Below are 13,172 nucleotides of genomic sequence, written 5' to 3' on the forward strand. Positions count from 1 at the left end.
GTAGATAAATATTATTTTTATTCATTCTTTAAAACAGTCACCTACGAGCACGCATTTTTCGAGGTCCCTACCTACTTCAGCATAATTTGACAGTGTCTCTTGGAAACGAAAACCTGTCCATATGTATTACAGTCCGGCGCGGTAACCGATACACTAGGAAGACCTATATAATTTTACTTTATATTTTTATCGTGTATAAACTTACTAGCAGTTCAGCCCGGCTTTGCTCGGGCCATATGTACTGTTTATAACTTTATGTGCGCATGTATACATTTGACTCATGCCCAGATAACCTACATCTAAAATTTCAAATATTTAGACTCAAAATTGCCTGAATAGTTTGCTAGAGATCGCAAAGGTCAAATCTTTTGAACTTCGCCCCCTTGTCAGCTCAAATTTTCGGCCAAAAACCGATTAAAAACTTGCCTTGTTTCTGAATACACTTTATGTAAAATTTCAAATGTTTAGACAAAAAATTGCCTGAGTAATTTGGTAGAGACCGCAGATGTCAATTTTTTTCAAATTTTGAGCTCAATTTTTCCCCTCAACCATTATTTTTTTAGTTTAAATCAAATTTAAAATTTCATCCATGCCCAAGTAACCTACATGTAAAACTTCAAGTGTTTAAACCCAAAATTAGCGGAGTTTGATACATTTTTCAAAGATCAAATTGTTGAACTTTGACCTCTTGACAGCCAAATTTCTAACCGAAAACCGATTAACAATATTTTCCCAAATCTCAGTATCCCTAATGTCAAATTTCGAGTGTGTAGATTGAAAATTGATAGAGTAGTTTGGTCGGGAAGTGTACACACACACACACACACACACACACAATTTCACTTGTATATATGGATATATGTAGTTTTATTGTTAATTTTTTAAAACGATGAATACGGTTGATTAGAGTTTTTGCCTCGAAGATCGTTTCACTTAGAAAATCGCTTATTTGGACGTAGATAAATAATATTTTTCTTTATTTTTTATATAACAGTAATCTACGGACATAAAGATAATATATAAGGTAGTATATATACATATGTGCGTGTGTGTGTGTGTGTGTGTGTGTGTGTGTGCGTCAGTGTCTGTGTGTGTGTGTGTGTCTGTGTCTGTGTCTGTGTGCCTGTGTATGTGTTCATAATCACCAAAGGTGCTCGACTCCTTAGGGTCAGTTTCATGTATCTTCAGCTTGAAATAGAAAGGGTTTTTTCTAAAAAACGAGATGTAAGCTTTCATCGAAAAAACAGAGTCATTTTACATAATCGCCTCACGTAAAATTGTGTTCAAACTATGTGTAATGAAAGAATTGCCAAGACGTCATTATACACTGTCCTTAATCCTTAATCTTACCTAAATTTAACTTTCAGTAGAAGAAAACGGATCTTCAAAATAAAAAATAATATAAAGTAGAATCAGTAAAGCAGATGTAAGCTTTTTAAATTTTCAGTCTGTATTCTTAAAAATAAACTTCGATTTCAATCGATTTTGTTATTTTTATAATTAATCTTCTTCGATGTTATGGTTTTAGTTCGTTATGAATAAACAAGGAAACAAATATGTTGCTATCACGCACACATCTACTTGCACTCCTATTTATGGTATGGGTATAAATTTAATAAAAAACAATTGTTATGAGATAGCGGAAAAAGAACATCACATTTGCGAATAATGAAGTCGATCTCTTAATATCCATCACATTATGAATGACAAAGAATTTTAGAATAACAAAATATGGACGAAGCAAATTCATAGTTTCTGAAGAAAATCGTACTTGATCTAAACCGATACTCACTCACATTTGAATGATTAGCCTAAAGTAAAGAATGATATTTGGATTTGTTTAAGAAAAAATTGCTAATTGAATAAAATAAGATTGTTTACGCATTTTTTTGGACGAAAACTCCAAGCAAACTTGCTCCAAACTATGTCTGAATTATATTGCAAGCAAAGAACGGATTTTATTTGGGTAGCCATGAAAAAAAATAATAACGAAATAAAAAAAGGATCTGGAAAATGACGTAATCATCATATGAAGACAACATCAGATGGAGAAATGCTTTCAAAGGAGGATTTTGCCGAGTCAATATCTTTGGAAGATAATGAGTCTACATATTCAGGAACAAGTGGCAACGAGCCACTATGGATCACGCAATAAGACCTGAATGATCGTGCTCGTGATTTGTATCTGTCTTAAACAGTGAAACCTAGTCAAGGAAGATGTAAGGATCATTAGTTTCAGGAATTGGAACAAAGACCTTGCTTCCTTTTTTGACATGGAAAACAAGTTGTGGTACTGCACAAACATACCTGGCCTGTTTACTTCCCTTGTTTTGACACATTATCCTTCAGATTGACATTTTTCATGGACTCTTCCAAGTGAAGTCTCAAGGGTGTTCTTTGGTACAACGCGAATAAATATCCCAGCATTCCCATTGCACTCTGTCCATTTAAAGGAGTCCTATGACAATCTGGAGCTTCTTTTAGCGAGTACCAATGGAGTCTGTGTGGGGACTTCAAGGTCATTGGTCTTCTTATGGGTATGCAAGCAGTCTTCACAAAGTACTGTTGTTATCTCTGCCTCTGGGATAGTCGAACTGTATCTTAGCATTACAAGCAGAAAAACTAGGAGTCTAGAAGCACTTTTGTTCCTGGCGAACACAGCCTCAAGGAGAATCCTTTGGTGGACATGAATAAGGTGCTTCTTCCTCCTCTTCACATCAAACTTGGTTTGATGAAGAAATTCGTTAAAGCGTTGGACAAAAATGGTGCTGCCTTCCAACACTTGTTAACTGTGTTACCATGTCTTAGTGCTGCTACGCTCAAACGGGCCATATTTGTCGGACCTCAGATCTGAGAAGTGCTGATTTTGAGGAACTTCTTAACTTAAAGGAAAGAAACTGAGATCATGGGAAACATTCAAGTCGGTCTGTAGTGGATTATTTGGTAACACACGTGTATCGGATTACCAAGCCTGTATTGAGAAGTTGCTAAAGGATGCTATGAGGATATGGAGTGCCGAATATCACTCAAGATTCATTTTCTCCATTCCCACCTCAACTTCTTCCCGTCAAACCCTGGAGCAGTGAGTGATGAGCATAGAGAAAGATTCCACCAGACATTACGAAGATGGAGAGCAACTATCAAGGCGAATGGAACCCCGGCATGATGGGAGACTTCTGCTGGATACTCTTGCGTGACATCCCGTAGGCAAAATACACCAGATCTTATAAGAAAACACAATTTTAACTGTCTGTAGTACTTTGATTTTTGTAATTGTGTCATCCAAGCATATTGATTCAATCAGTGTTCTTTATCTCTCCCGATTTATCTGCAACTCTTGAAATATTCACATATATTTTCTGTTTATACTAAAATCACACTATAAAAAGCCAGAAAACTAGAGGTGATAGAGCAAAACTATTTATAAATTTGAATTCAGCACATCCAGATTAACAAAAATCAACTATCCCCATTCTTGCCGCAGACTAAAAGTTTATTTTTGTAAACCAGTGCAATTTAAACTTTGGTCTAAAAAATATAAATGCAAAAGATTTATGAGGTTCACGTAAATCTCAGTATAAAACATTAAGAGGTGTATGATCAAGCGTATGTGTAAAGAAATTCTAAAATGATTTCAAGAAATTCTAAAATAATGTTGCTTTTTTTGTTACTGTTGCGCAAGGACTCGTGCCGCAGTGGATAAAGTACTTGGAAAATTCAGTTGTCAGTTAGATTTTGTGGATATTGAATGATATATTCTCAGTTCGGCCGACAATTAAAATACAATTGTGGATTACTTAGGACTTCTACTTAATTATGGCTGACAGAACGAGAGCAAAGTACTCAATGCATTAAAAAAGAGTTCAGTTTGAAATTACATGCAGATTCCCAAGTTTCACAGAACTAAAGAATCTATTCAGTCTGTGCATTTATCAATCAAGAATTATTTTTATTATTAAAATAATATACCAAATAACAACATATTTAATTAATATTTTAGTGATAATGAATGGATTACTTATATATGTTAGACTTTTTATACAATTAAATATTAATAAAATTGCAATGTGCAACGTATTTGAACAAATACGTTTTAAATATGTAGGAATTTATTATTAATATTAATATTATTATATTAGAAATATTTTCCTTTTTTTTAATACAATGAAAGACAATTTTTAAGATCTGATTTTTTCGATTTTCGATACTTTTCGGACGAATTTCTGTACTTAACACATCTAAAAACGCTGCCAAACATGAATTTTCGTTGCTTGAAATTTGCAAAAAATAAGATCAGCCGTTTCGGAACCTAGAAGGAAGGAACTCACACACATACACAAAATTAATTTTATATAATAATAGAGATAAATTATTAATGTTTTCTGATATTTTTCATGTTTGTTTCTGTTTAGAATTATTACTTTTATAAATTAGCACTATGTTTTATGTATTATTATTATTTGCATTATTATTATTAACGTTATTATTATTACTATTTTCATTATTATTATTATTAACGTTTTTATTATTATTATTATTATTGTTATTGTTGTTGTTGTTGTTATTGTTATTCTTTTTATTATTATTATTAGTAGTAGTAGTAGTAGTAGTAGCTCAAAAGGTAATTTCACGCAAGTATTTCTCCTTGAGAACAACTGCGGTGTTCCCTGAAAGCTGAATGACAGCAAGTACCCCCAGATTTCCAGTACTCTCCACCTTTTTCGATAACATTTGCAAATGGCTTCAATGTTCTTGTTCCATGTAACGTTCCGTGTTTTGTCTCTGCAGTAACTGTTCTGGCCCGTGCATGTGGCTTATGTATTATTCGCCGCATTTCAGGGTTTTCCTTAATGTTTCGTCTTTTTCATTATTTTTATTCGTTGATTTTAATTATTATTATTTGTATTATTATACATGTTTTCATTATTTATATTAGGGAGGTATTTCTAACATATTAGAACGGATCGACTTGGCATGCGACTGTGATTTCGAGAAAAAATTGGTCAAATATGGCGTAGATGAAACGGTGAGTTTTATTCTTATTTTCCACTATATTTTTATCTGTTAATATATATATATATATATATATATATATATATATATATATAAACGGTGACAAAAAAACGGGCCCCAACTCTAATTAGGCCCCGATTCTTAGTGTTTTGTCCGTATGAGATTAAACTTTGGTCATAACTAGTTTATTATATTTAAAACATCACATAAAAACACTAGGGTCTTTGGCCTTTTTTTTTCTCCGTTGACTGTAAAATGCTCAGAAAAACAATTGAATGTCCTCTAGTTTTTTTGTTTCTTTTTTTTTTGGGGGGGGTCACCATATATATATATATATATATATATATATATATATATATATATATATATACAATATAAAGCTGAACGTCTGTGTGTGTTTATGTGTGTGTGTGGGGGGGGTGATCACGAATAGGCTCCTATATGGTGTACTATTATAAAAAAACTGATTACATATAATGATAGACGATGTAGCGAGGATCAGGAATGGGTGATTCATAAAAACCTGTGGGGTGTGGGTTCGCGCCTGGCCCCCAAAGTATGGAAATAAAAAATGAAAAAAAAAAAAACGTTTACAAGGGTTTTTTGATATAGATGTACATAAGAATACTTTAATAAGTATGTTTCAACTTAAATAAGGATGGTATAATAAAATTGTGAGTTCTGCGTTCGCGCCTGTACTCCATGGAAATAGGCACAAACTTTAACAAAGACTTTTCATATCTATTTGCGTAAGTATACTTTGATAATTATGTTTCAGTTTGAAGAAATATGGTATAATAAAATTATTGGGTGTTCGTTCGCACCTGACCTCCATAGAATGTAAATATGTCACAAAGTTTAACAAGGTTTTTTAAAAGGGGTGAGGGTCCACAATAACACCTTAACTTTAATCTTAATTCACGTTAGATTTTATTTATTTTTTTGAGTTGAATCATATTCTGTCGAATGAATTCACCTAATAAATTCATGTTCTTATTAAAGTGAAAGCCAAAAAAAAAAGTCGGAACCTTAGAAAATTCTCGACACAAATTTTGCATAACTCTGTTATTTTCCTTCTCTACTTGCACGTGGCACTCTTTCGAAAATAGATAAATAATAAAAAAAATAAGAACGTTACTTGTTATTGTGTCAAAAGTAGGAAAAATCCTGCTAAAGTGATTACGGGTCTTTTTAAAAACATTTACATAACCTTTTTATTTATATATCTGTTTAACCTTTTTTTACCAGTGTACTAGAAGGAATTCAGTTGATTACAACCCTTTCTGTGTGTTCTTTACATTACAATACTACAACCCTGAATCCAACGGCACAATACTACACCGTTCAATACTGTAAAACTGAAACGACGCTGTTCTGCTTGAAAAGGGCGCTATTTTCTTCTTATTCATATTTATATCGATTCTTTGCTTTAAAAAACTAAAGTAATTACGTGTTTACTTTTTTAATATCCCATTTTTCTGTTTCGGATCATTTTACTAAAGTAAGTAAAGCTTCATTATTTTTCAAAACTGTTTTTGTTTCTTTGTTTTTCGATATTTCGTCGATATTATTTAGTAAGAGTGTTTAGCAGAAAAGCCAACAAATAACTACCCAAAAAAATAAATATAAAAGAAATAAATGTTACCATAGTCAATAAAAGTTCAGTTCATGTTTTTTTTTTGTTTTGAAATAGTTTTTGATGCTCTTTACTTGAAATAATTTCAGAAAACTTAATTGGAGGCGATAACTACTTAAATGAATCTTTATATAAACTATACATGCCATAATCGATTATTCTTAAAACACAAAATAACGGAAAACATTAAAATACGTTTATAAATATTCCCTACGTTGACGGAACTCTCTTAAATTGTTAACACAGAATGCTCAGGTGACCCACCTTCAAATTGAAAACGGGGCTCTCATTTCAAAGTCGCTGCCATTTTGATTTTTTTAAACCGGTTCGTGAATTAAAAATAAAAATTTTTACAAACTACTTAAAAATACAAGTCAATGAACTTTTATACCATAAAAGTAACTTTTATTTACTATGGTAACATTTATTTCTTGTATATTTATATTATTATATATATAACATTTTCCCTTTGTAAGGAAACATCATTTTGTTGTTCACTTTTGGCTACTAATGGAAACAAAGTTGATATAAAATATATATTTTCGCGAAAATTATCTTTACTTTCATCATATTTTGCTTAGGGTAAAATTTTTTATTATCAAAACCTATCTCTTTACAACCCCCTCATTTTCATAATCTATCATACTTTCATCAATCACAGTCCATTTTCTGTAGGCTATTTTTGAACCCAGTTAACGACGCGTACTTCTGCTAGTATATACATATATATATATATATATATATATTAATTAATTATTTGTATATTTAAAATTGTTTCTAATGCTTTAAAATTGTTTTCAATGTCTTCGCATGATGAATGCTAATTTATTGCTATTTCAGTTATCGATATATCGATACTAATGAACAGATCTAGACAGCATGAAAAATATGTGTATTAATCAATTATTTGTACATCTAAAATTGTTTTCAATGTTTTCGCATGACGAATGCTTAATTCACTCTTTAATGATATTTGAAAATTTTTTCAGTTATCGATATATCGATGAATATGGACAGATCTAGATCAATGCCTCAGCTTAAAAATATCTGAATTACATCGTGGTAGTTACAAGTACAAAGGCAACTTTATGTTTTTAAAAAAATTCTTTTGGTTGGACTTGGAACCATGAAATCACGCCGGAGATGGGTTTAAACTCATCATGTCGACACAACATTAATCACAGGGTTAGCGCGAAAACCTCGTTCTGTAAAGCGCGCTACCCAATATTTGAATATTATAGAACTCTTTGGATCTTTACTGGAGATTTCTTTGATTTTCTCGACTTAGTATTAGAATATTCCAGAACCGTCCCGGTCTTTCTAGAATGTTCTGGAATTTTTTGTGACATTTAAAATTTTTCTAAATCTCCCTATTTCATTTTTCTTCTCTTTTTTTACTTTGTTATTGTACATTTTCGTGAAGGAAAATATTTCTGGAATAATAAATACATATTTTAGGGAAGTTATATTAAACAACTAATAAAAACATTAATAGATACAAATTGTTTGCAATACATTGTACTAATGTTATCGATCAAATGTGAGACAGTTTTTGGAAGACCTTGTGATATATTAGTTCTTTATGACTCTATATAACTTGACACGTACATATATTTCAGCTGCGGATGCTCATATGAGTTTTAATTTCTCTGCGTCGTCGGTTCTTTTTTTTCACTTCACAACAATTAATAAATGATTCCGTGAAAATAAGTTTTATGTTGTTATAAGAACTATGTGTATGTATATATGTGTATGTGTCTGTCAGTGTCTGCGTGTGTTTATTTATCTGGAATGAATATATATATATATATATATATATATATATATATATATATATATATATATATATATATATATTAATAATGAAATAAATAAATAATACTAATTATTCTTAATTTTTGTGTTGTAACCGTATAGAAAGTGGTCATTATTTTTTCAGATATTTCTTGAATATTTAAATTTAGCTATGGTTTGCTACAATCATAAATAAAAAGTGTGAAATATATATATATATATATATATATATATATATATATATATATATATATATATATATATATATATATATATATATATATATATATATATGGCGGTGTGCTGCATCTAGTGTGTAGTTATAGTCGTAGTAGTAGATGTGCTTATCATCTCTTGTTCTCGGCTAACACCGCTGGTTAGCATTTATGTGAAAAAGGAGCCGAATGCGTAAGTCTCTCTCTCTGCCAGTATACAGCTTCTCCATCTGCAAGCCCTATGTAGTGGTTCCACGCACCGAAAGATGGAAACTGAGCACCCTGCGGCCTCAGGCTAAACTACAAAGACAAAGGCTAAGGGAGTAAGCCCTAACAGAAAATCCGGAGTCTCCTTCCGACGACAACTGCATCCTGATTCGTTTCCAGCCGTCTTGACACAGTCCTACCACTGGAACCGGCGCATCAGGAAGAGAGAGTGAGGCTGATTCTATGCAAGTCTCCCTCACTTTAATCCAAGTCAAGCGCAAGTCATGACATCGACTTTTTGTTAACCACAAGTCCTGCGGCGACAGGGAAACGGCGAAGCAGTAGGTGTGGATACACTGGAAGCTGTAGCTGTGAACCTACACGTAGGCGATTCAGGACATGTGGTCGTTCCTCACTGGACTGAGGCAGTGATGGGTCCGGCAGCCTCTTGAGTTGCTGAGCAGCCCTCTTTAGGATCGCTCTGCTCGCCTCCGTATGAAGACAGGGATAGAAAAGGTGCCCTAATAATAGCCTGCTTCACCAAACCCTGGCCAGCATACCGCGGCTGGCGGAAATCCCTCTTAAGCGGCCGAAACAAAACAAAAAAGAAAACAAAGGTGCTTAATCTTGCATCGTGGAATGTCCGAACCCTGCTCAACAATGCAAAAGCAAATCGATCTGAAAGACGAACAGCGCTTGTAGCTTGTGAGCTTGCCCGCTGCAATATTGACATTGCAGCCTTAAGTGAGACTCGTTTTGCAGACAAAGGCCAACTGACCGAAACTGTTGGAGGCTACACCTTCTGATGTGGGCACAGTGCTGAGGAGCGGCGTGCAGCTGGTGTGTGTTTTGCTATCAAAACAACTCACGTACCAAAACTAGCAAGCATTCCTGAAGGTATCAATGACAGACTAATGAAAATGCAGTTACCTCTTGGAAGCAACACCAGCATTACGCTGGTCAGCGCCTATGCCCCAACGATAACTAAGCCTGATGAGGTCAAAGACAAGTTTTATGAAGAGCTGGACTCTCTCATTTCCTTAGTCCCTCAGTCGGAGACGATTGTAATTCTTGGCGCCTTCAATGCACGTGTCGGCACAGATCATCAAGCCTGGCACAACATCATTGGAAAGCATGAAGTAGGCAAATGCAATAGGAACACACACACCTCCTCCTCCTCCTCCTTCTCCTTAGAATTTGTGCGTCACATGATCTCAACATTACAAACACTATGTTCCGCCTCCCAAATCGCAATAAAACCACATGGATGCATCCACGCTCTCGGCACTGGCATCAAATCGACTATGTCATTACTAGAGTCAAGGACAGGGAGGACGTGAGACTGACCAAAGCCATGTGCGGGGCTGATTGTTGGATCGACCACCGCCTCATCATCTCCAAATTCAACTTTTTCATCCAACCAAAGAGAAGGCCTCGGGTAAAAAAAAACAGCTAAGAGGCTCAACACAGCCAAATTGAAATGTCCTAAAACAGCAGAGGAATTCCAGAGCAGCATACATAGTAAACTTGCTAACTTCAATCTCAATCATAACAGCGTTGAAGAGAGCTGGACATCCTTCAGAGATGTTGATCACTCTGCTGCTCTTGACGTTCTAGGTCCTGCCACCAAACACCACCAGGAATGGTTTGACGAGAATGATTCTGAGATCCGCATTTTGTTGCAGGAAAAACACCGCCTGCTAAGAGCGCATCAAAATGACCCAGCTTGTGTGGCGAGGAAAACTACCTTCTCTAACATGCGCAACAAAGTCCAATACAAGCTGCGTTCAATGCAGGCAAATGAAATCCAAGGCTACGCAGACAAACACGATACAAAGAATGTTTACGATGCACTAAGGGCAGTTTACGGACCACAGTCTTCGGGATCCTCTCTTCTGCTCAGTGCCGACGGCTCAACTCTACTCACGGGAAGAAGGAGATCCTCAACAGATGGGCTGGCCATTTCAACAAAGTGCTCAATCTCGCTGGAGCCATCAATGATATAGCAATTGAACGTCTCCTCCAAGTCCCCCTCAATCAACAGCTCGACACCCCCCCATCAATCGAAGAGGTCAGCAAAGCCATTCAGCAGTCAATCAGTGGGAAAGCCCCAGGTCAAGATGCCATCCCAGCTGAGGTTTACAAGTCCGGTGGTGCAGCCTTGCGGGAGCAGCTGACCTGCTTGTATCAGATCATGTGGAGGAAGGGATAACTACCACAAGAGTTTAAAGATGCCACAATCGCTCACATCTATAAACGAAAAGGAAATCGCCAATCCTGAGATAACCACCGAGGTATCTCTCTCCTGTTCATAGCAGGAAACATCTTGGCTCGCATCCTCCTCAACCGCTTACTTGGTCACCTGGAACAGGGACTCCTGCTGAAGAGTCAATGTGGTTTCCGCGCCGGTCTGGAGACCACTAACATGATCTTTGCCGCCCGTCAGCTTCAAGAGAAATGCATCGAACAGCACGGAGACCTTTACACAACCTTTATCGACTTGACCAAGGAATTTGACACAGACAGTCGGGATGGTCTGTGGAAAATAATGAAGAAATTCGGTTGCCCAAGTACTTTCATCACAGTAGTTCGTCAATTCCATGAAGGCATGATGGGGCGCGTCGTTTACGACGGTAAACTCTCGGAGGTTTTTCCGGTAACAAATGGAGTTAAACAGGGCTGTGTTCTTGCCCCTACACTGTTCAGCTTGATGTTTTCTGCAATGCTATGTGACGCTTTCAGCGACCAGTCACCAGGCATCAACATTAAATTCAGAACAAATGGAAAGCTGTGGCAAAGGTGAAGGAAGCAGTGCTGAGTGACTTTCTTTTTGCTGATGACTGTCCCTCAATGCCAGCAACGAGCGAAAAATGCAAGACCAGATGAACAAATTCCTCGCAGCCTGTGAAGGTTTACAGAGCAGTTGTCCTCACCACATTGCTCTATGGCTCAGAAACCTGGACTACTTACAGAAGGCACGAAAAAACGTTGAACCACTGCCACTTGAGATGTCTCCGAAATCTCTTCCATATCAGATGGCAAGAGAAAGCCCCTGATACAGAGGTTCTGAAAAGTGCTAATCTTCCCAGCATAACTACTACCATTCGAAAGACCCAACTGAGATGGGCAGGTCACGTCTCCCGCATGCCAGATGAAAGAATCCCAAAACAACTCCTGTATGGCGAGCTGTGCCAAGGCAAGCGTTCAGTCGGAGCACCAAGAAAACGCTTTAAGGACAACATCAAAGTCTCCATCAAAGATTTCAACATCAGTACCGAGTCCTGTGAATCGCTTGCATCAGACAGACCTCACTGGCGTCACCTCATCAACAAAGGAGCTGAAACAGCTGAAGAAGAACCCTCAAAGCAGTACAGAAGCGTGCAACCCGCAAAATGAGAGCAACAAGCTCTGTCTCCCACAACACCTGCTTACCACTGTCCAACTTGTGGGAGAGCCTTCCATGCCCGGATCGATCTTACAAATCATCTCTGGAAACACAAAAACAATACGTCTACTCACTGATGTCATGGTCATCTTCGACTTCGAAGGACGAACACGATATATATATATATATATATATATATATATATATATATATATATATCCTATTTTTACTTTGAATAATAAAAATTAACTATAGCTACTACATAACGTTTACACTGCAAAATACAATTTTTTAATGTTTGTCATTTTTATTTATGATTGTCTGTACCAAAAATTAAGTATTTAGGCGAGATATTTGAAAATGAAATACGAGAAATATTAGGTTGACAAAAATTTTTTATTTATGATTGTCTGTACCAAACATTAAGTATTTAGGTAACGACTTTGAAAATTAAATAAGAGAAATATTAGGTTGACAAAAAGGTTCATTTATAATTACGTAACCGTTTTTTTAAATACTTTAAAGCCGGTTCAAATCTTTAAAAAATATATTGGTATTAGAAGCTGGACAAATGGATACATTTCCCTTGCTTATCTCATTCGCTTCTTTTCTTACCAAAGACCCACATTTATCCTGGCTAAGCTTTTCATGTCTTGATGTTATTAAGTTATATATATATATATATATATATATATATATATATATATATATATATGCACCAATATTAGTATTTTTTATTTCAAGAATATTTATGAATAAATACTGATAAAATTGTTTTCAAACTGATTCAGTAATATTAATGAATGAAAACGCTTTATAGCAGTTCTTATATATTTAATTTTCAGGTGCGATGGTGTGCATTTTTATACAGTCCGTCTAACCAAATATATACTTTTAAAAATTGTTATGAAAATACTCTGTA

General features: G+C 35.3%; 2 protein-coding genes across 2 annotated transcripts; both read left to right on the forward strand.

Annotated features, from left to right (window-relative positions):
* The first annotated feature begins 9,785 nt into the window (after positions 1 to 9,785).
* Positions 9,786 to 11,077, forward strand: LOC145256075 (uncharacterized). The gene is made up of 3 exons (XM_080114658.1): positions 9,786 to 10,201; positions 10,421 to 10,661; positions 10,769 to 11,077. Exons 1-3 carry the CDS (start codon positions 9,786 to 9,788, stop codon positions 11,075 to 11,077), a joined length of 966 nt encoding a protein of 321 aa, XP_079970784.1.
* Positions 11,078 to 11,290: 213 nt separating this feature from the next.
* Positions 11,291 to 11,668, forward strand: LOC145256077 (uncharacterized). The gene has a single exon (XM_080114659.1). The coding sequence runs from the start codon at positions 11,291 to 11,293 to the stop codon at positions 11,666 to 11,668; it is 378 nt and encodes a 125-aa protein (XP_079970785.1).
* Positions 11,669 to 13,172: the final 1,504 nt, after the last annotated feature.

Source organism: Euprymna scolopes, chromosome 32 (assembly GCF_053919585.1).
Source record: "Euprymna scolopes isolate OS-2025 chromosome 32, ASM5391958v1, whole genome shotgun sequence".
NCBI lineage: Eukaryota > Metazoa > Mollusca > Cephalopoda > Sepiida > Sepiolidae > Euprymna > Euprymna scolopes.

Bases quoted from the DNA above. Each gene is read 5' to 3' on its own strand.
- LOC145256075 (XM_080114658.1), top strand. From the start codon at position 9,786: ATGCAGTTACCTCTTGGAAGCAACACCAGCATTACGCTGGTCAGCGCC. The intron at 10,202-10,420 runs GTGAGACTGACC...CAATCATAACAG, and splicing joins GAGTCAAGGACAGGGAGGAC to CGTTGAAGAGAGCTGGACAT. The intron at 10,662-10,768 runs GCAAATGAAATC...TCTTCTGCTCAG, and splicing joins ACAAGCTGCGTTCAATGCAG to TGCCGACGGCTCAACTCTAC.
- LOC145256077 (XM_080114659.1), top strand. From the start codon at position 11,291: ATGATCTTTGCCGCCCGTCAGCTTCAAGAGAAATGCATCGAACAGCAC.